The 20479-nt window shown below is 46.3% G+C and overlaps 3 protein-coding genes across 5 annotated transcripts; 2 read left to right on the plus strand and 1 right to left on the minus strand.

Annotated features, from left to right (window-relative positions):
• Positions 1–4000: 4000 nt before the first annotated feature.
• LOC120663432 (protein SCARECROW-like) lies at positions 4001–7772 on the plus strand. Its single transcript, XM_039942247.1, has 2 exons — positions 4001–5933; positions 6666–7772. Exons 1-2 carry the CDS (start codon positions 4390–4392, stop codon positions 7105–7107), a joined length of 1986 nt encoding a protein of 661 aa, XP_039798181.1. The 5' UTR covers positions 4001–4389; the 3' UTR covers positions 7108–7772.
• Positions 7773–11295: 3523 nt separating this feature from the next.
• Positions 11296–13458, plus strand: LOC120663436 (calcium uniporter protein 6, mitochondrial-like). The gene is made up of 2 exons (XM_039942251.1): positions 11296–11730; positions 12647–13458. Exons 1-2 carry the CDS (start codon positions 11374–11376, stop codon positions 13100–13102), a joined length of 813 nt encoding a protein of 270 aa, XP_039798185.1. The 5' UTR covers positions 11296–11373; the 3' UTR covers positions 13103–13458.
• A 217-nt stretch (positions 13459–13675) lies between these two features.
• LOC120663433 (probable galacturonosyltransferase 7) lies at positions 13676–18670 on the minus strand. Of its 3 annotated transcripts, none has more exons than XM_039942249.1 (9): positions 18256–18670; positions 18130–18170; positions 17927–17998; positions 17039–17168; positions 16887–16939; positions 16099–16394; positions 15463–15820; positions 14834–15376; positions 13676–14536 (listed from the first exon to the last, which is right to left on the minus strand). In XM_039942249.1, the coding sequence occupies exons 1-9, from the start codon at positions 18404–18406 to the stop codon at positions 14258–14260; spliced, it is 1923 nt and encodes a 640-aa protein (XP_039798183.1). In that variant the 5' UTR covers positions 18407–18670; the 3' UTR covers positions 13676–14257. The 3 variants fall into 3 exon arrangements, with proteins under 3 accessions (XP_039798183.1, XP_039798182.1, XP_039798184.1); XM_039942248.1 differs by having other exon boundaries at positions 17927–18001; positions 18256–18669; XM_039942250.1 differs by lacking the exons at positions 17927–17998; positions 18130–18170; positions 18256–18670 and adding an exon at positions 17285–17441.
• Between the last annotated feature and the right edge of the window lie 1809 nt (positions 18671–20479).

Consider the following 20479-nt stretch of genomic DNA (forward strand, 5'->3'; position numbering starts at 1 on the left):
AACATATAAATTTGAAGGATTGAGATCACCCAGCAAACATACAAGAGAACCTTTAGATACCTTCACAACTCCACCTGAACCGGTGTATTTGAGTCCTTCTTTATCAAGTGTGCTCAACGAGATCAGATTTCTTTTCATCCCTGGTATGTGCCTTACATTCTTCAGTATGCGAATCATGCCATCATGGGTCTTGATCTGAACAGAGCCAATGCCAATAATCTCACACGGGTTATCATCTCCCATGCGCACAAAATCACCGTTCTGCAAAGACTCATAGGAACTGAACCAATCTCTATTAGTGCAGATATGAAAAGAACATGCAGAATCAAGAATCCACTCATCATGACCAGCAACACAACCAGCAAAGACAACCAAACAATCTGACTCAGAGTTTTCACCAGCAGAAGCAACACTAGCCTTACCATCAGATTTATTTTTCTTCTTCTCCTTATTCTGCAATTTACAGCAATCCTCAATCATATGAGATTTCTTCTTGCAATACTTACAGAATTTCTTCTTGGGACCTTTGGACTGGGAGCGGCCTCTACCGTCATTGCTCTTGCCACGATCGTTGTTATCACTTGAGGATCTTTGCTCTGATCTGCCTCTGACATGCAAAGCGTCGCCCCTAGAGGACGAGCCATCTGTCTGCACCATGCCTTTCATCTTCTCCTTAGACTGGAGTGCCTCACAAACTTCCGCAAGGGTTAGTTCATCACGGCTTAATAGTATGGTGTCACGGAAACTTGCATAAGAACTTGGCAAAGAGCATAATAAAAGAAGACCTAAGTCCTCATCTTCATACTTAACCTCCATCGACCCTAGTTCAGCAACGATCTCCTTGAAGACAGATAGGTGACCCATCACCGAATCACCCTCATGCATCTTAAGCGTGTACAGCTTCAACTTCATATGCAATTTACTGGTAAGATCCTTCGACATGCAGATCGATTCCAGTTTTAGCCACAATTCTGCAGCAGTCTTTTCCTGCAGCACTTCTTGTAGAATATTATTAGATAGATGAAGCTGAATAAGAGAAAGAGCCTTACGGTCCTTGCGCTTCTCCTCATCGGTCCACTCATCCTTCTTTTTCTTCCCGAATTTTTCCAGCGCCTCATCAAGATCATTGGTTTGCGCCAGAATAGCTCTCATCTTGACTTGCCACAGCGAGAACCTTGTCTTGTAGTCCAACATCGGTAGATCATACTTCATCGACGCCATCACGAAACCCAAACTTGAAACCACGGCTCTGATACCACTTGTTAGAAGCGACGGCGAACAAAACGATGAAAAATAGAAAGATCAAACCGCAGAAAGACACGAAGATTTAACGTGAAAAACCCCTCCAATGCGAAGGGTAAAAACCACGGGCGCCAGCCAGCAAAAACTTCACTATATCGGGTGTTTGTGTACAACGCCTAGCGGCGGCTTACAAGAGGAATAATATGATTGATATTCTCCGGTGAAGCATATGGGTTAGATATATAGGAGAGTCACGTGGTCTCCTCAACTTCTACTAGCAATGTGGGATTAAAAGTTTGCACCACATGGGCCTTAATGGGCCAAGCCCAAATTCCAACACTCTCCCATCAGAATTTGGATCACAATATAACACTCTACAGCAAATAAAAGGCGAAAGAAGAAACGATGGGCTGAGCTTGCCGGTCGCAAAGGGCAACGGCATGCACGCCGGTGACCACCGTATCCCCATGCCGACGATGACGATGATGCTGATAGTGAAACGGTGACAAACAAAGCCGGACAGCTATGGAGACGCCACCAGAGAATCTCTTCTTCCGTTCTTCGTCATGCGGTTCCTGTCCGGTTCAGAGAGACGAGCTGAGCTGATGGTTCAGCAGCCAAGCCAATGCCATTGCCATGGTCAAAAGAAGAATGCATGGGCAAAGTTCAACACGAGACTTGCTAAAAGACTCGAAGACAACAACGTCTCGACCTCCTAGCTGTGTACACTCGTGTCGCTGCGTGCAAATCTGGAGTAGCTAGGATTCCTCCCAAGGCTGAGATCAGAGATCACCATCATATCCTTTCTGTAAACGAGAACTAGTCAGAAAGTTGAATCGAGTAGTAATGCAATTTATTTTTTTTGTAGGAAAGTAGTGATGCAATGACCTACCGGTACACAAGACCCAGTACATGAAAGATAAGTTACCGATGTATTAGATGTTAAGGCCCTGTTTTGTTTCCAAAATTTTCATACAGTACCTATCACATCGAATATTCGAATACATGCATAGTATTGAATGCAGTTGAAAAAATAATTAATTACACAGCTCAACTGTAAATGATGAGACAAATCTTTTAAGCCTAATTAGTTCATGATTAGACATTAAATGTCAAATAACAACGAAAGTGCTATAGTAGTCAAATTCAAAAAAATTCACGAACTAAACAGGCCCTAAATATTGCAAATGCAACTGTGTTCATCTATCTTCACATATCACATACAGGTAGTAGGTTTATGCTAATTAAAAAGGTGAACAATTTAAAGAATACTGGTAATGTATTCTTTCCACATCCGCTTGATCTTTTCAAAAAAAAAAAAGTTCAGTTGTCTCATTCAGCCCTCGATCGAGCTTCTAATTTACTTTCCACATCCGCTTGATCTTGCAGGGAAGAAGTATTTCCTCTGGTGTCACTAGCATCTCCCCCATCCCCACTAGTAGTAGTGAAACAATCAATTTTCCTTTCGAACCTCGCATAGTTGTGTGATATCTTACCATTACTAATTATTACTAATTGGAGGTTTGTTTTAAACCCTCACGTCCTTTTATAAAAATTCTTATAAAAATCAGAAACAACAAACCATCCATCCTACAACTCTAATCACAATAGTCATTGGATATATTATCTTTCATAATAAATTATCCACCTCCAACATTATGAAAATATACTAAATTACCCACCTCTACCATTATAAAAAATTCTAATGTAACCCCCTAATCTCCATGTAAATTACTCATCTATACTATTATAAAAACAAAGCAAATAATCCCCTAAATTTGTATATAAATTATCCAATTATATTATTATTAAAAGTTAAAGTAACTTCTAAATCTGAATCTAATGATGTAACTATAATAAAATATTAAAGTGCACCAATATAAAATTATAATACTATTTTTTATCATCATTAATATATTATTTATATTATTGTTTATATAAAAATACTACCCATAATATATGTTATCATGTATTCATGTATGATGAAAGAGACAAGAATACCAATTCACAAACAAATAGTTCAAATTAATATATATCAAACATTCATGGAGGTGTGATGCACAATGAAATATATTCCAACTAGATAAAGGTAAATATATATTTTAAAATATGTGTGAAAATTTATATTAGTAGGTGAAATATAGTGTGAATTATAATTATTAGCTATAAATTTTATTTCTATATTAATTTTAATTAGTCCGTGTAGGTGTTGATAGGCTAGTGTTGATAATTTATTGGATTGTAAGTAAATTCAAATAAAAATTAGTGGTAAATTTGCTACTTTCTCCGTTAAGTGGTGACAAAGAAACCGTTTTTTTTATTTTGAAAAACACACTGATAATAAGCTGTTTAAGAAGAACATGAGGCGGGTAAGCACGGAGCCCAAGGGGAAGCAGACCCCTACCAATGCAGCTGGTGCCGCTCTCCCCCATAAATATGATTTAGCCAACCCAACCCAAACACCTTGGTTGTGTTTAGTGCCCCATTTTTGAGTGTCAAAATACACTGTAGCATAATGTAGCATTTTCGTTTGTATTTGATAATTGTTGTCCAATTATTGACTATTTAGGTTTAAAATATTCGTCTCGCAAATTAGAACCAAACTGTAAATTAGTTTTTCGTTAGTTTTTCGCCCCGTTCGATTGCACTTAAAGCGCTGGTTAGATCGCCGGCTGGGCTGGTCTGGCTCCCAGTCGTTCGGCAGCTCCAGTCCAGCCGAACGGCATCGGCCTCCTTCGTATTCGTCCCTCTCTCTGTTCTGGCTCTCTCAATCCCGCACCCCCATCTAACATGAGACCTAGCCAGCCAGCCGTTGATTCCAGCAGCTATAGTAATTCCAGCGGCGCCAGCCAACTACCGGCCAGCGCTTTAAGTGCAACCGAATGGGGCGTTTGATTTTATTTATATTTAATATGTACCGTAAATTTGATATGATGGGGAATTTTTTTTGAATTTTAAATTTTTTGGCAACTAAACACAGGCCTTGTTGTGCTTGTTCGTCTCCCGGCGGCGTCTTCCTCTTTACTCCGTTCCTCGACCATCTACTCCACCACTCATCCTTCTCACCTCAGCTGCTCAGCGCACCTCCACCGCATCAGCAGCCGATCGATCGCCATGCGCGCGGCGGCTTCTTGTTGGCGTTTGTAGATGGGCTCCTCGTCCCTCCTGCTCTTCCCCTCGTCCTCCTCCGCCGCGCCACCCCCTCACTCTGCTGCTTATTCCCACGCCACCACCTCCTCCCACTCCTTATTGCCGCCGCTCCCCTCCTCCCAGGACCACCTCCTCCTCCACTACCTCCACCACCACCTAGACCAGCAGCACCAGGAATCCGCCGCCGCCGCCGCCATGGTCCGCAAGCGCCCGGCGCCCGACATGGACCTTCCCCCGCCGCGCCGCCACGTCACGGGCGACCTCTCCGACGTCACCGCCGCCGCTGGTGCGCAGCCGCATCAGTCGGCAGCTAGCGCGCAGCTGCCCGCGCTGCCCACCCAGCTCCAGCTCCCCGCGTTCCAGCAGCACCACCACCACCACGCGCACGCGGAGGTGGACGTCCCCCACGCGCCCCCGCCTGCGCCGGCCAAGGTGGCGGCGTCCACCACGGCGTGGGTGGACGGCATCATCCGCGACATCATCGGCAGCAGCGGCGGCGCCGGGGTCTCCATCACGCAGCTCATCCACAACGTCCGCGAGATCATCCACCCCTGCAACCCCGGCCTCGCCTCCCTCCTCGAGCTCCGCCTCCGCTCCCTCCTCAACGCCGACCCCGCCCCGCCGCCGCTCCCGCATCCTCCCGCCCTCCTGCACGGCAGCACCCCGCCCGCCGCCGCCCCAACAGTGCCCCCCGCTCTTCCTCCCCCTCCCCCGCTTCCGGTTCCAGACAAGCGCCGCCACGAGCCGCAGCAGGAGGAGCCGAACCCGTCGCCGCAGTCGCCCAAGGCTCCGACGGCGGAGGAGACTGCCGCGGCCGCCAAGGAGCGGAAGGAAGAGCAGCGGCGGAAGCAGCGCGACGAGGAGGGCCTCCACCTGCTGACGCTGCTGCTGCAGTGCGCCGAGTCGGTGAACGCGGACAACCTCGACGACGCGCACCTGACGCTGCTGGAGATCGCGGAGCTCGCCACGCCCTTCGGCACCTCCACGCAGCGCGTCGCCGCCTACTTCGCGGAGGCCATGTCCGCGCGCCTCGTCAGCTCGTGCCTCGGCCTGTACGCGCCGCTGCCGGCGGCGTCCCCCGCGGCGGCGCGCCTGCACGGCCGCGTCGCCGCCGCGTTCCAGGTGTTCAACGGCATCAGCCCCCTGGTGAAGTTCTCGCACTTCACGGCGAACCAGGCCATCCAGGAGGCATTCGAGCGGGAGGAGCGCGTCCACATCATCGACCTCGACATCATGCAGGGGCTGCAGTGGCCGGGCCTCTTCCACATCCTCGCCTCCCGCCCCGGCGGCCCCCCCAGGGTCAGGCTCACCGGCCTCGGCGCGTCCATGGAGGCGCTCGAGGCCACGGGGAAGCGCCTCTCCGACTTCGCCGACACGCTCGGCCTGCCATTCGAGTTCTGCGCCGTCGCGGAGAAGGCCGGCAATGTCGACCCGGAGAAGCTGGGCGTCACGCGGCGCGAGGCCGTCGCCGTCCATTGGCTCCACCACTCGCTCTACGACGTCACCGGCAACGACTCCAACACGCTCTGGCTCATCCAAAGGTCCGGTGGCTCCTCTCCTCCATTGCTAGCAGCTTCCATGTCAAATCCTATCCTCCTTGTTGCTTGCTTCTACCATCATGACTACTTTTCAGCAACCACTTCACTAGTAGTTAACTAATGTCTGTCACATTGTGATATGCACATCAAGCATCAATCGTAGGGAGTACATCCGGTACAAGCGTACTCCGATCGATGGTTTACCAGTAAAAAATTGCGTTTTGGAGCTCCAAAAGTTTACTAGTAATCATGACCAACTTTCTAGGCTAAAAAGGTTGCATCTTTGCAATGCTTTTGAGACGATCTCTTCCATGGTCTTGGGCGATCTCAGAACCACAAAAGATCCCGCTTGAATTTGGTTAGTGGATCACTAGGAGTGAGCTGAAACTTCTTATCATCATGGCCAACTTTCTATGCCAAAAAGGTTTCTAGTTTCTAGTGCCAGAGTCATGAAATGGAATAACTGTCATCTTCGACTAACCATCATTTCTTAATACTAGATCAGGAAGCTAAACTCAAAAGCTTATCCAAGATGTTAGCTTTAACAGTCGATGTCGATTGACTGCTACATATCTGTCCAATGTACCTTTGCGAAACCATGAGATAACTGCAATGTCCTTGATTTGATGCATCATTAAAACGCTTAGTGTTGCTGGTTGAATCTTGTCCTGCCAGCAGAATCTAATGGCCACGAATGCACGTACTGATGCTGTCCCCGTGGACCACGGATTGCAGGCTGGCCCCCAAGGTGGTGACAATGGTGGAGCAGGACCTCAGCCACTCGGGCTCCTTCCTGGCGCGCTTCGTGGAGGCCATCCACTACTACTCGGCGCTGTTTGACTCGCTGGACGCGAGCTACGGCGAGGACAGCCCGGAGCGGCACGTCGTGGAGCAGCAGCTCCTATCGAGGGAGATCCGCAACGTGCTCGCCGTGGGCGGGCCGGCGCGCACCGGCGACGTCAAGTTAGGGAGCTGGCGCGAGAAGCTCGCACAGTCGGGGTTCCGCTCGGCGTCGCTCGCCGGCAGCGCGGCGGCGCAGGCGTCGCTGCTGCTCGGCATGTTCCCCTCCGACGGGTACACGCTCGTCGAGGAGAATGGTGCTCTCAAGCTCGGGTGGAAGGATCTTTGCCTGCTCACTGCATCTGCTTGGCGCCCGATTCAGACCCCATGCCGTTAAATTTGAGAGCAAATTTACAGAGCTAAAGAATTACTATTCCTACTGGATCTTACCTGGGGTTCTTGCCCAGATCTTTTACCTGTTTAGCTAGCTGCTCAATTTAATCGGTTCAGAGATTAGGAAAATTGAAACATTTCTGATCACTAATTGCTAGATCTCTTCACAATGATAGTTACTGATGCAAGCTTGGTAGATTTTGTTCAGTTGTTGATCGGTTATCTTCACCAATCCTGCCAATCAGCCCTAGTTTTCATCTTCCTTTGCTAATTAATATAATCCCTGCTGCTTCATTATATGTAGAGTCCTTGATCACAAATTACATTATCAGGTGCTCTTTTTGTGTATTCGTTTAGGTTTTTGCTGGGGGTGGAGGCACTTTTAATAGAGTCTTATTAGTTTTCTCTACAAATTAGGAGAAGCTGAGGAATCCATCATCAGCTCAATACCAAAGCCACTGATTTATTTATTTACTTAGGAGTATTTTTTTATTTTTATTTGGGGGTGGGGGTAACCATTAAGGATTTTTAACCTCAAATTTGTGGCTAGATAAATGGCATCCTAAATCAGTGTTTACAACTGGTGCAGTGTGCAAATTGTTCCTGCTTATTCTCACCGTGTTGTTTACTACTCATTTGTGTATTGATAATAATCTTCATGTGTGTTGCATAAGGCATAGTTACCTTTAGTGGAATCCACCTTTTTGTGTGTGGATATGTATTGTTTACTTTTAACATCGTATTCACCTTTACCTCCATGAGGTCATCAGCCTGTCAATTCTTGCTTCCTGAACATCATCTTAACCAATTGGCCTTGAGCTTACATCCTTATTATTTTCCCCCCAGTGACATTCCACAAGTGAGATTATGGCGTATTTTGTTAGTTCACGATCCCCATCAAGCAATCCCACTTCACTAGTTGTTTGCTAGTACTACTGTAGTAGTTAATCTTTTTTTGCTCTTCTTGGCTTAGCTCACTGAGAACTGCCTTTCTGTGCATTGTTTATGAAGACTGCTCGGTTGTGTACTTGTGTTTTGTTTAGGTTACAGATGTTGAGATCGGTGGTGGTGGTGCAAGGAGGAATTGTTGGTAGTACTAGGACCTGTCTTAGCTTGCTTCCTAGTCACATTTCCAAACTGGGTTATGAGGCAAATATCTTGGCTGTGTTTAGTCCCCTTGAAATTCACTGTAGCGCTAGGGAAAAAACACTGTAGCTCAAAAGATTCGTCTCGCACCGTACATCAAAACTATGTAATTAGTTTTTTTATTTACCTACATTTAGTACTCCATGCATGGGTCATTTGTTACATTTAATATTTCAATGTGATGGAAAGTGATGTTTTTGTGGGGGTTTTTGGTGCATCTAAACGGGGTCCTTGTAGGAAAACATGACAGTCATCAAAGCACTTTGCAGGCATGCCTGCGCGGGCAGTCATGCCATTTGCAGGATTGTCCTGTGATAACATGCTGCTTGCTCATTGTGATAACATGAGAGAGGTTGAGGGACGAGGGGCATTCGTCCTAGAGTTTTTTTTTTAAGATGTCCTAGAGAGTAGAGAGTGAAATAGCTGGCATGATTGGGGGATGGCTCCTCTCTCCTACTTTTTTTTTGAACATAAGCTCCTCTCTCCTACTCGTACAAAGCTTTTTTGCGCTGCCCTCCATACCTTTTCCTGTCCGAGGGCCCCACCATTTCTTCTTCCGAATGACCAGTCTTTTTCTCCTCACAGCCGAAGCACAATCCGAAGCCGTGCCCTGTTGTCTCTTGCTCTCGTGGGTAGTAGGAGAGGGGGTACTGCAACTGGCACGAGATCAGCAGCATGGGAAAGACACTGATACCTCTACCCTTTGTTACTCAGGGCAGAGAGAGGGCTGTGGCTTGGACTTGCAGCAAAAGCTGTGGATGGTTTTTGGGGGAGTGATGATGATAGTCGGGCGTGGTTGTTGGACTTGCCCAAACCCATTTGAGGAATACAGTAGTTGCCACAAGGCAGTGGTTTGGTTTGATACCATCTGATGTGGGATGTGATAGTTGCATCCTACCCAGGGTCTGTTTGGCGGGGCTCCAAAACCGGCTTGGAGTCCTACCAAACGGTTCAAAATAGAGCAGCTTCAGGTAAGGAGCCGCACCTAGAGCCTCTTTCGGCTTCCACTGGTGAGGTGGAGCCACGAAACGAGGCTTCGCCTGGCTCCGTGGAGCTCCTCCAGGTTGCCTGCCACCTTTGGCCCCCAAGGGTGGCGTGAACGGAGGTCTCTTTGTGCGCTCCGCGTCCTCGCGACGTCCGACCGCTGCTCCGCGTAAGAGGCACGACAGGGTGGCGCGGGAGGCCGGCGGTGGCGGGCCACGATGGGAGCTAGGGCGGAGGATGACGGCGACACGGTAGAAGCAAGAGGAGGAGGGCGGAGCGGTGGGAGTAAGAGGTGGCGAAGGTGCCAGCAAAGCCGCAACGGAGCGGGAGGAGGGGGCGGAGGTGCCGGCGGTGCCGCGGCCGAGCGGGAGGAGGGGGCAGAGGTATTGGCGGCAGAGCGGGAGGAGGGAAGAGGAGGGAGGTGCCAGCGGTCGGTGGCAGGAGCAAGATGCAGGGTTGGAGGCAGCGGCGGCATGAGCGAGGGGGAAGGGGGCAGAGGTGCCTGCTGGGCGTCGGGAGGAAGAAAGGGTAAGAAGAAAAGAAAAAAAAGCAAGGGCATTATGAGCATTTTATCTTTTTCTGTGCATTTGAAATAGTCAGCCGGAGCTTTTTTACCAAACGTTTTACAAAATAGCTCTAGCTGCACCAGAGAAGCCGCTCTACCGCAGAAGTCGAAGGCAGAGCCGTTTTTGGAGGAACCGGAGTCTTGCCAAATAGATTCCAAGTTAAAGTTTCCATGAGAATCGACGTAGCTAGCACTACATATGTGCAGGCAGCCCATTTGGGTTGGACCCTCAACGATCGCAACCTGGGTGTCTCACCGAGTGCTGAGGCGGTGCATATGTGCGTGTGGATGTGTGTCTCAGTATGACGCGTCCCGAAATTACTTGGGCAGTCTCATCTGTTTTGAGTCTAGTCAGCGTGTGGGCCAATGATCCTATGGGCCTAGCCAGGGACGCAGGGGTATGGCCCCCTGTGATCTGTAATTTTGCACTGAAAATTTTGAATTTAATCAAATTATTAGATAAATTAGCACTGCTGGCCCTCCAACATAGGAAAAAATGAATTCCTGGCTACGTTACCGAGTGATTCTGAGTGTCATGTGAATGTGTGATGTGATTCCAATTCCAACAGGAAGGAAGTCGTCGAGTCTGGTGTTCGGGAAGCCCATTGGATTGGGAGGGAGGAATCTGCTGGATATTTTATCTCATGCGGCCCAATCTCTAATTTATTGAACATGGGCCTGGCCTTCCCTAGGCTGAAGCAGCCTCCTCATCCTCAATGCAATGGCCTGGGCCGGCTCTTTATTTGATGTACACACCGGTAGGGGTGGTAAAGGGCCCAACATTTTGAACTAGAAAATCTAAGGATCGGGCCCTAAAAGGGCCAGGCTCTAAACATATGTATTTTTGAACTAAAAATTTTAAAGGTCCTATTAGATTGTGAAGAGGCCACTAGGGCCATGGCCCATTACCACCCCTACACACCGGACGTGACAGACAGCCACAGCCCGCATTGCAATCCATTGCAGGTGCAAGAACGTCAGCTTTCACCATTCCATCCACCACACAAACGAATCATCAGCAACCCAAAATTCATGATGATGCAGCCCAAAACCATCAACCGCCGCCGCCCTCTAAATAAAATTCACGATGAAGGGGAACAAGGTAGAAAAAAATTAGATAAATAAAAAAAAAGACGAGGAAGAGGCTCGCCATCCCGTTCCGGCCCACGAGCCCAACAAGACCGCCGTACTCTACCAGGCAGACTACTAAAAAGCCGAGGCTTCTAGCCAATCGTCGGGAAGGGCTTCAGCTTAAGTTGCATCCTCGACGTGTTCCTCTTCCAATCTTTGGTGCGGTGGAGATCCGTCGGGAGGCTGCTCTGTGCGCCGGTGACGAAGATGACCGGGAGACCCTTGCTTGGACTGTTGTGTAATTTTCTTTTGTACCGAGGGTGCTTTTGCAAGAATTGCAATGTAAACCTTACCTTCTACATATGAAATGCAATCCCGGTTTCTCAAAAAAAAACTAAAAAGCCGAGGCTTTGATATAAAAAAAAAGGAAAAAAAAACGAGGCTTCCGAGGAAGCAAGCACCGCCCCGCTGCCTGCTCCTCCTCCAGACCACCACCACCGCACCATGTCCTTGTGGCGCGCGGCCGCCTCCCGCCTCCTCCTCCGCCGCTCCCCGTCCTACGCTCCTCTCCTCCTCCACGCGCGCCCCTTCTCCCCGCCCCCGCTGCGCCCGGCCCCGGGCGAGGCCGAGGTCACCCCCGCCGAGGCGCGGCGGCTCGTGCGCCTCGTCGCCGTGGAGGCGCTCAAGCGCCGCCTGCGGGACGGCCCGGACGAGGTCGTGGGCTACGGCGACCTCCTCGACGCCTGCGTCGAGGCCGGCGCGGCACGCACCCACGCCGATGCCGAGGCGCTCGCGCGGGCCATGGATGACGCCGGCGTCGTCCTGCTCTTCAGGGACAAGGCCTACCTCCACCCCGACAAGGTCACATTTCCCAACCCATTTCTTCATTCAGTTACTACTTCCTTCCTTTTAAGTCACCTGCATCTCGTGACCGTTTTATTCTGGATTCCGATTCGGATATGTCATATGTCCCTTTTACCGGCCTACTACTGCTTTGGGGTTTACATCGTTGCTAACCACCTAAAAATGGAATAATTCATCAATTCCCTCTTTCATCATAACAAAAACCCCATCAAAATTCCAATATTCCTATGTTATTCTAGATGATCTACTCATAGTGCATTTCTTAGTCCTGTTTGTGACATGTAAGAAGGAACTATTTGTCAAATGTTTTTTTTAAAGGAATTTGTCACCATCAATTACCAAAAGGCTGAGCAAAGAGGTGACACAGGTCAAGATCAACATTGAATTCTCGGCAATGCATGTATGCAGCTAGCTTACCTTAGGATCAACATTTGCATGGAATTACAATAATGTAAATATTCAATATAGGATGGTTAATTGTGTACTAGGTTCCAGTCCTCCTCAACCGTTGTTTGTTCCTCACCTACCCTGGTCAGAGCAAAGACCATAAAACACTCTCAGAGGAAAAGTGGAATCTTGTTATTACCATCCACGACACTTAAGGCATCAAAGGATCCACCTGAGAGGAAGGTGTTGCTTTATTCTTTGAGTGTAGACACTACATCAATAAAGGCCAAAATTTTATCCAACAAGGATTGCATGACCAGGGCGGGATTTTTTTTTCCTGTTGCTTTCAGATGACCGCCTGTAGGAAAGCTACAATTTCCCTACCCTTTACAGTGAAAATAACGTATTTCAGCCTATTTAGTAAGAGTCAATGTTTTCCTTACTTAACATGTCAAGACGTGCAAAAAGAGTCATTTTGTGTAATTTTCTGACTGAATCTTGTATTGTTGATTATTGACCTTTTTAGGTGGTGGACCTGGTTAGAAGAGCTGTGCCACTCGCGCTCGGACCTGAGAATGACCCAAGAAAAGAGGAGTTCAAGCAGCTCCAGGAAAAGAAGGAACAGATCGACAAGCTGGCACACAAGCAAGTGCGGCGTATCCTGTGGTCTGGCTTAGGGTTCTTCATGTGCCAAGTAGGGCTCTTCTTCCGTCTCACATTCTGGGAATTCTCATGGGATGTGATGGAGCCGATCGCCTTCTTCACCACTGCTTCTGGCCTGCTTGTTGGCTACGCCTATTTCCTCATCACCTCAAGGGACCCGACGTATCAGGACTTTATGGAGAGACTGTTTTTGTCGAGACAGAGAAAGCTTTGTGCCGCACAGAAGTTCAATATGGAGAGGTATCTGGAGTTGCAGAAGCACTGTAGGTGTCCTCTGGAAGGCCATAACCCTCATGGTCCTAAGCTTCATGGTTTGTGACACCTAAGGAACTAATAAAGTTTCTCCTCTGTTACCTGATGCTTCACTGTGTATTCTCTAGGTTGTAGAACAGACACTATTACATACCCTCCATCTGAGACTGTAGTTCGAGATAGCAATTTGGTCCTGATAGAATGCCTAGATCATATACTAAAAGTTACCCTTTAGCTACATATCAAGGGTGAATGGTGAACCAAACTGAATGTTCAGACCTTGCTAATATATCCTGTGTATTTTGACAGAAATGTTTTGAGGACCCATAACGTTCTGAGCTGTGCCGCTATATGTTCCAGGCATTGTCACCAAGAAAACAAGATGGCAGTTATGCAAGTATCAAAGAATAAGGTTTATTTTTTCGTTTGCTGTGCTTGGTTGCAGGCCCTAAATCCAAATTATGATAGGCGCAACCATCTGAATTCTCATTCCTTCACTCACATTTTGTAATAATTGGTTGGATACATTGCACTGGGATGTAGAGGCAGGAATATTGATTTATTCCTTTATCTGAAAAAGAGAAGCGAATGATTGTACCACAGAAAGGTTCTAAATAAATAAAAAAACGAATGCCATGCATTTGGTAGAACAAACAACCGTCCGTTATGCTGTCAATGGGATATCAGCATCCCACAATAACAATAGCAAGCCTTACGGCAAAAGAATTACAAGCGACTGCTCGCCAATTCAAGCAACATTTGCTGTTCCCTGTACATGATGTGCCGCAGTCAGCATTTGCTTTAGTATTGCTCTTATACAATGAGCAAAAGAATAACGTTAAAGATTTTATACAAAATATCAGCAGCAAGGGAACTGCACTTTTGCAACTCCAAGCAGCAAATGAAAAAGGCCATCCAACCGTGTACAAACGGGTGAAAGAATAGACACATATCTTGGTACTTCTGCAATGTAACTCAAAGGTTTCACGCTGGTGTCCTTCTGACATCTTAGACGCTTACAGTTGCAAGTTTTTGCAGAAGGCATTTCAGTTTATTCTCCTTTTGGAATTTGGTCACTGTCTCCACAGGGTTGTATTCGGGCCATCTCCAGGTCTGGAGTGTTTTTCTGTTCATCATAACCTTGTGGTTTAAGCAAGTCCATGAGGTCAGAGGTACAAATGCCCCAAAATGTTGAGTTTGGTGCATTTCTTGTGATTCTTTATTAGTGAATGTTGCATTCCGTCATGAACGTCTCTCCTGTAGTCATGTACTTCCTCCAGTAGCTTTTGTAATCGTGTATCCCCAAATCAAGCCAAGGTTTCATGACACCACTGTAGTGTAGAGTAGCAGCCTTTTCTATATGGTCTCGACTAATTCCATAATCATGTCCAAGGCCTGACTGAACCCATGAGTCCTTCAAGGGGTATATCAGATCTTGAAAGGCAAGCAGACTAACAGGGAGTGCTTTCAGTCTCTTTGATGTCAGGCTCTCCTTTTGCAACTGTAAGAAAAGCACAGGCAGTGCATCAGAAGATAAATTGTAGGTCATGAGAAAGGGTAATTCCCTCTATGCCCCTGAAATTTCATAGTCCCATTCAGGCCCAAATGTCACTGAAACATCAGTGGAATATATGAGAACATCAATTTTTTCAGCGGCATATGAGGAATTTATCTGGAAAAAGTAAGATAGCACTAGAGCTACTACATGAAAACCAAACCAAATTTTCTTAAGACAAACAATGATAATTTAAAGTGAATCCTTTGGATAGGACTAAGGGGAATGGTGAATTCTACTAACCTTTTGGAGTGATTGAACATACAAACTGGTGACACGGAGGTCCCTCCATTTTTCCAATTCAATGACATTCAGACCAGACAACCACACACATGCATCAGAGTTGAAATTATGTTCAGAAATATAAGCTCTTAAATGTCCTAATTTAACACCACAGAACTGGACAGCACCAATCACTTTACCATCCATATTGAGGTTCCACAGAGATGACAAGTCTTTCTGGACAATCAAATCATCATCCAGAACAAATACTCTATTCAAACTCGGAAGAAGGTCAGGCAACACGAAATGTGAATGGCCAAAAACAGATATGTAGTCAGTTTTCATCTGCCTCAGGGAAGGTTCAGAATAATTACGAATTGTGACACGGAATTCCTCTGAAGGTAATAATTTTTGCATCTCTGCATGCTTCGGGAGCTCCGGATGATCCTCAATGTTAGTTACATGAACAGTTGCCTCCAAGTACGAATTTCTCTCAAACCAATGCTTCATGGCATAAAAATTTTGCGCATCAGTGAACAAATGGAAAACAATGCTGCCAGAATCCTGAAATGTGTTATATTACATAAGTTAGCAATCAGATGGATATCTCGACATGCTTTCAGTTTTTTTTCTTCAAAATAACAGTATACCTGGCAATTTAAAACTGTTGAATTAATAGTGGTTGAAACTGCAAGTACGTTTCTGGAAAATATTACATAGTGCTGGAAGGCAGGACTTTCAAGCTTCTGCCTATTTAGTTGGTCAGTGCTAATTGATCTTGATTTGAAATATTCTAATGTCAATCTCATGTTCAAGCAATGATGAGTTTTCGGCATAGTCTGGACACCAAGATGATATAAAATTGCACTCTGTCTTGTATGGAAATAAGCTTCATCTTCAGTCATATCAAGTAGCTGCCTAAGTTTCCGTTCAACATTAGAGCATCCTACTTCACAAGATTTAGCTCTCTCAATCGTGTGCTCCATTTTCTCTAGCTTCTTTGCAAAACTGAAATGATCAAGAAGGCCTTATTTTATAAAGTTAAGTCACATGCAATTCAAGGACAGAATAAATAAAAATAAAAATACATTGCAAAGCAATATTTTATAAAATTAAGTCACATGCATCATAATGATCTATGCTACTTTCTTCATTGCTTGAAGAAAATCAGATGTCAATTGAAATAAGAAACCAAGCCATGTAAATGAATTCCTATAGCAATGTAGGCGAAAAGGTTTATAAAAAAAAAGAGATCACATAAGATTTAAATCTAAGATGATACTAACATTGGTGGCAGATCGGCATCTGTGATGGTGTCACTCAGCATGCGTTCATGTTCTTGAATGCTTTGCTTCAGTTCACGGGTAAATCTTTCGTGCTGCTTTATTTTAGCAATACTAGGATAATGAGCTCTTGCAATAAAAAGTTGATCTTTAAGCCTCTTCACAATAGCATCTTTCATAATTTCCCTATGCTCCGTAGACCAGAGGCAGTAACTTCCATATTCATGTTCACAGGACGTGGGATTCCCCTCATGCACTGTCTCTTCTCCATGGTTCTCTTTCCCATTAACAACAGTATCCTGTTGCAAAACAATTTCAGATTCCTATAGTGCAAAATTAAAGCAGTTATGAAGGATCGCTAGTAAAAAATGCCTGGACTTAATTTAAAGCACAGATAATCACAGGAATACTGAGTCACATCCTGCACCAAGACAAAGCTGTAGTGCCTAACATTTGAACTAACTACAGTTGGCTTTTACAGGATGAATAAATATATGCTTACTTCTAATTGATATACATTATAAAATTTGTATGTAAAACCAATTTCACAACTAGGAATACTTGATCAATATGGCCTTCAATGTTGAGTGGTAGTATTTTTTTTCGAAAGATTTGAGAGGTAGTAGGCTACTAGGCTTGCCATAAAAGCCTCATACCATGGACTGAGATCACTTTTTTTGTGTATGTAAAGCCGTTGAGTCTACTCCACTATTATTCAAACCCAAAAAATGCAGAGTTGCAGACTACTTTTATACTAAAAAATGTAGGCAAATAAAGAGATTGTTTGTTACCTTTGATCTCCAGGACAGGTCCTTCCTTTGATATCTTTTCGGCATATGAGGTCCTGAAACACCACTAGATACAGTAAGATGGATACTGGTACTGTCTTTTTCGAACAAAAATACTAGCAATGTTTTGCTGTTTGTACGCTCCAAATGCTTACCTTTACTTTTGAAGGTGTTATTATTTAGCTCAACTAAAGAGAAAGCACCCTTGAGCTTTGCTTTTGATTTTGATCTAGTAGATTTCTCAACCGGGATCCCGTTAGACCCAGAATTCTTTTTGGAAACATCCTGCATACAAATTTTAAAAAGAAAGGAGGTTAGTCAAGGTTGAAAAGGAAATATTCGAAATTTTAGTATAGCAGGCAAGCCATGAAACATCGATGCTGCGAAGTGATTCATCTAACTAGGTAATTGTGCATTGGTTTCCAGAGTTGAGCAAAGTTTCATCAGCAGTGTTGGACACTTCGCAGCAGCCGGTGTTAATTCAGAGACTGCGTAAGAATATTTCGCGTTCATCTTTAATTCAGCTATGGATTGGCAGAAAGGTGGTCAGTGGTCACAGAATATAGAAAAGTGCAGCCACCAATTGTTTGAAGAAGAAAAAAAAAGCCAAACAATGGGCGAGGAATCCCACAATGGAATTCTAGAAGGTATAGCAAGAGAGCATCTTGCCAGCAACAGCAGGTTTGGGAACATTTTTATCGGAGGCATGACATGGCATGATGAGTGAAGCAATTTTTGGTTGCCACACACAAGAATAGCAACTTCAGAATGGAGACAAAGGTGGTAGGAGCGTCACTGCACGCAGATGCGGACGTGCGCAGAACACGGACGCACACGCTTAGCGCGTGAACGCCCTAAATCTGTAGCTCAATTTCTCATTTCCACGAAAACAGGTGGGAGAAAAAAATCAACTCGATTCTCGCACAACTTGGTGCGGAGCTGCAGTTACCTCGCGTTCGCCAAGATAGGAAAGCGAAGATGATTGAGTGTGAATGCAGTGAACACTGTAGCAAGCAGTGGTAGTTGAATGGTAGCAGCAGTACCTTGAGCAGCTTGTGCTTCATGGCGGCCCCATTCTCCAGATGCTGCTTGTTACGCGCCCCGACACCGTTCAACTTCTAATTACACAGGAGGAATCAAGGAAATCAACAATCAGAAGATGGATTGAGTCGGGTACCCCGAGAATGAGAATGCAGTACAGTTGGAGAGGAGAATGTGAAGTTGGCGCGAGAAGATGCTAGCTTACGGTGCTGATGACGACCGCGGCGCGCTCCTCCGATCCATAGCCTGCAGGAGTGACAGAGTAACACGGTTAGGGGTCGAGCAAGAAAGGCGCGCAGATCCGAGGCCCTAGAGGAGGCAGCGTACACACCGGGGCGGTGGAGGCCGAGGAGGAAGACGAGCGGGAGCAGGATGGAGCAGACGACGAGCGCCGGGACGGCGGCGGCGAGGGCGGTGCAGCGGCGCTTATTGGGCGGCAGCAACAGGGGAGAGGAATGCGGCTGCTGCTGGTGCCCCTTCATGGTACCAGTGGCTCTGCTCTGCCTCCGCTGGGTGGTGCTCTGCTCTGCCTCCGCTCCCAGAGGCCTGAGCCACCTGCTGCAGCTCGGTGGTGGGGCTGGTGGTGATGCAATTACCTCCGCATTAAGGAAAGCAGGCGGCTTTCTTCCTCCTCGGGCGGGGCGCGTTCTGCAATGGAAGCAAGCGCACTCCTCCGATCCTACGCCAGGCAGGGGTGGAGTGGAGACTGGAGAGAGGCTGGATGGAGTGTGCAGCGGCTCTCTCAAGTCTCAACTCTGAATGGACCCCTCCATTCCATGGCCCAAAACCCCTGCTTTTGCAGTTTTGCTTTGGACGCGTCTTTCTCTCTGATCTCCCTTCGCCTTTGACAGAAAACAAGTGGACTACCGGGGCCAGCTTGTGTGCGGGAAAACACAGGCACTGCTCCTTCAGTTCCTGATACAAAGTTTTATCATTTTCTTTCCTTTTTTTTTGTCGCTCCTCAGTAAAAAATTTTTGATAATTTAGAACAGTGGTTCTGCTTGTTAAACGTCTCAAGAGTCAAGACAAATTCCATTTTGTTACTGATTGCTCTCTCAGTTATTTGTGAGAAAATAGTTTGAGTAGATAGGATTGTATCGGAAAGTAATTTTCATATTAATACACTTTTGCTACGTACTAAAAACATAGAGATATATTATAACAAAAGTTAGAGTCGAGATTTTATTTTAGTTGCCACATCGTCAATGTTCAAATGCTCTCTTATTCGTCACTAAAGGATGTGGAGAAACCAAGTTTAGGGGGTTAGTTGCTCTTCTTTTGAGTGACATGTTTCTATCATTGATTCATTTCCCACAGGTAGAAACGGAAAAGCACCCGGAGATGATGCCGCCGGAAAACTGAATCAAAAGGAGGAAAAGAGTCTGAACTCCTGACCACGATGGCCATTGCATGGCGTTCAAGCTTTGCTATTACTACGAGCAGGCAGGTTGGTGCCTAGCTTTAGGTCGCCATTTTGCACGAGATGGAGAAGACAGGTCGGCCAGGCCCAGGCAAGGTTCACAATTTCGGCGGAATTTCGGCGAAATTCCGGTAAAAATTCTGTTTCCGCTAGTTACCGGGAAGAGAAATTTCGCTACTTTTCGTCGAAATTCAAAAATTCAAAAAAAATTGTAAAAAAATATGAAAAAAATATGATAAAAAACTAGGTACTTTTTTGAGCGAGTAGCACTTGAAATCGTTCAAATATAAGTTGATTTGGTTGGTTAAAATCACTAAATGAGTTCGGACCCGTTAACGATGAGTGGACCCGTTAACCCGTTAACACGGTAAACCTTATCTGGTCGTCAGCGTCACCCCTCACGGTCGCCCGAGCCTCTTTTTTCCCCTCCACGGTCTCCTCTCTGGTCCCCTCCGCCGCCGCCGGCGATTTTCGCCTCCCCGCACCGAAATTTCGGCGGAAAGGCGGCGAAATCCGGGCGCGGTGTAGCGGATTCCGTTCCCTGGATGCGCTGTCGGAAGGGATCCGTAATCCGGGCGGATTTCGGTGCGGTTTCGGCGGAAAACCGGTGAAACCGACCGGATTTCGCCTCGGCTCCGGGAACTAAGGTATGAGAAGGTTTTTTTTATGTTGATGCTTGTTGATGTCGATCTAAGTTAGTTGATTTGAGATTCTAGAGACCATGTGACATAGAAAGCATAGAAAAAATCAGTTAGTTGATATGTATGAATTTTTTCATGTTAGTCTCAATGTATGAATTGGTAGTTTTAATGAATTGTTAGTTTATGTGGTATTCATGGGTTGTTAGTAGGTATTCATAAAAAAGAACATGAGTTGCTACTTCATGTGTTATTCATGAACTTACACCTTACTATTTTTCTGTAATTGTAGGACAATGCCAGACCTAGTGTGGGAGCATGGCCAAAAGATCAGGGGTGGTTTCAAATGCAAGTATTGCAGGGAGGAGAAGAGTGGGGGAGGAGCAACAAGGTTCAAAGAGCATTTGGCACATAGGGGGAAAGATGTGAAGGACTGCTCTTCGGTTCCAGCCGAAGTTAAGGCCTTCTTTAGTGAGCAGTTGGACAGGAACAAGGCT

The sequence above is a fragment of the Panicum virgatum genome, chromosome 3N (genome assembly GCF_016808335.1).
Source record: "Panicum virgatum strain AP13 chromosome 3N, P.virgatum_v5, whole genome shotgun sequence".
NCBI lineage: Eukaryota > Viridiplantae > Streptophyta > Magnoliopsida > Poales > Poaceae > Panicum > Panicum virgatum.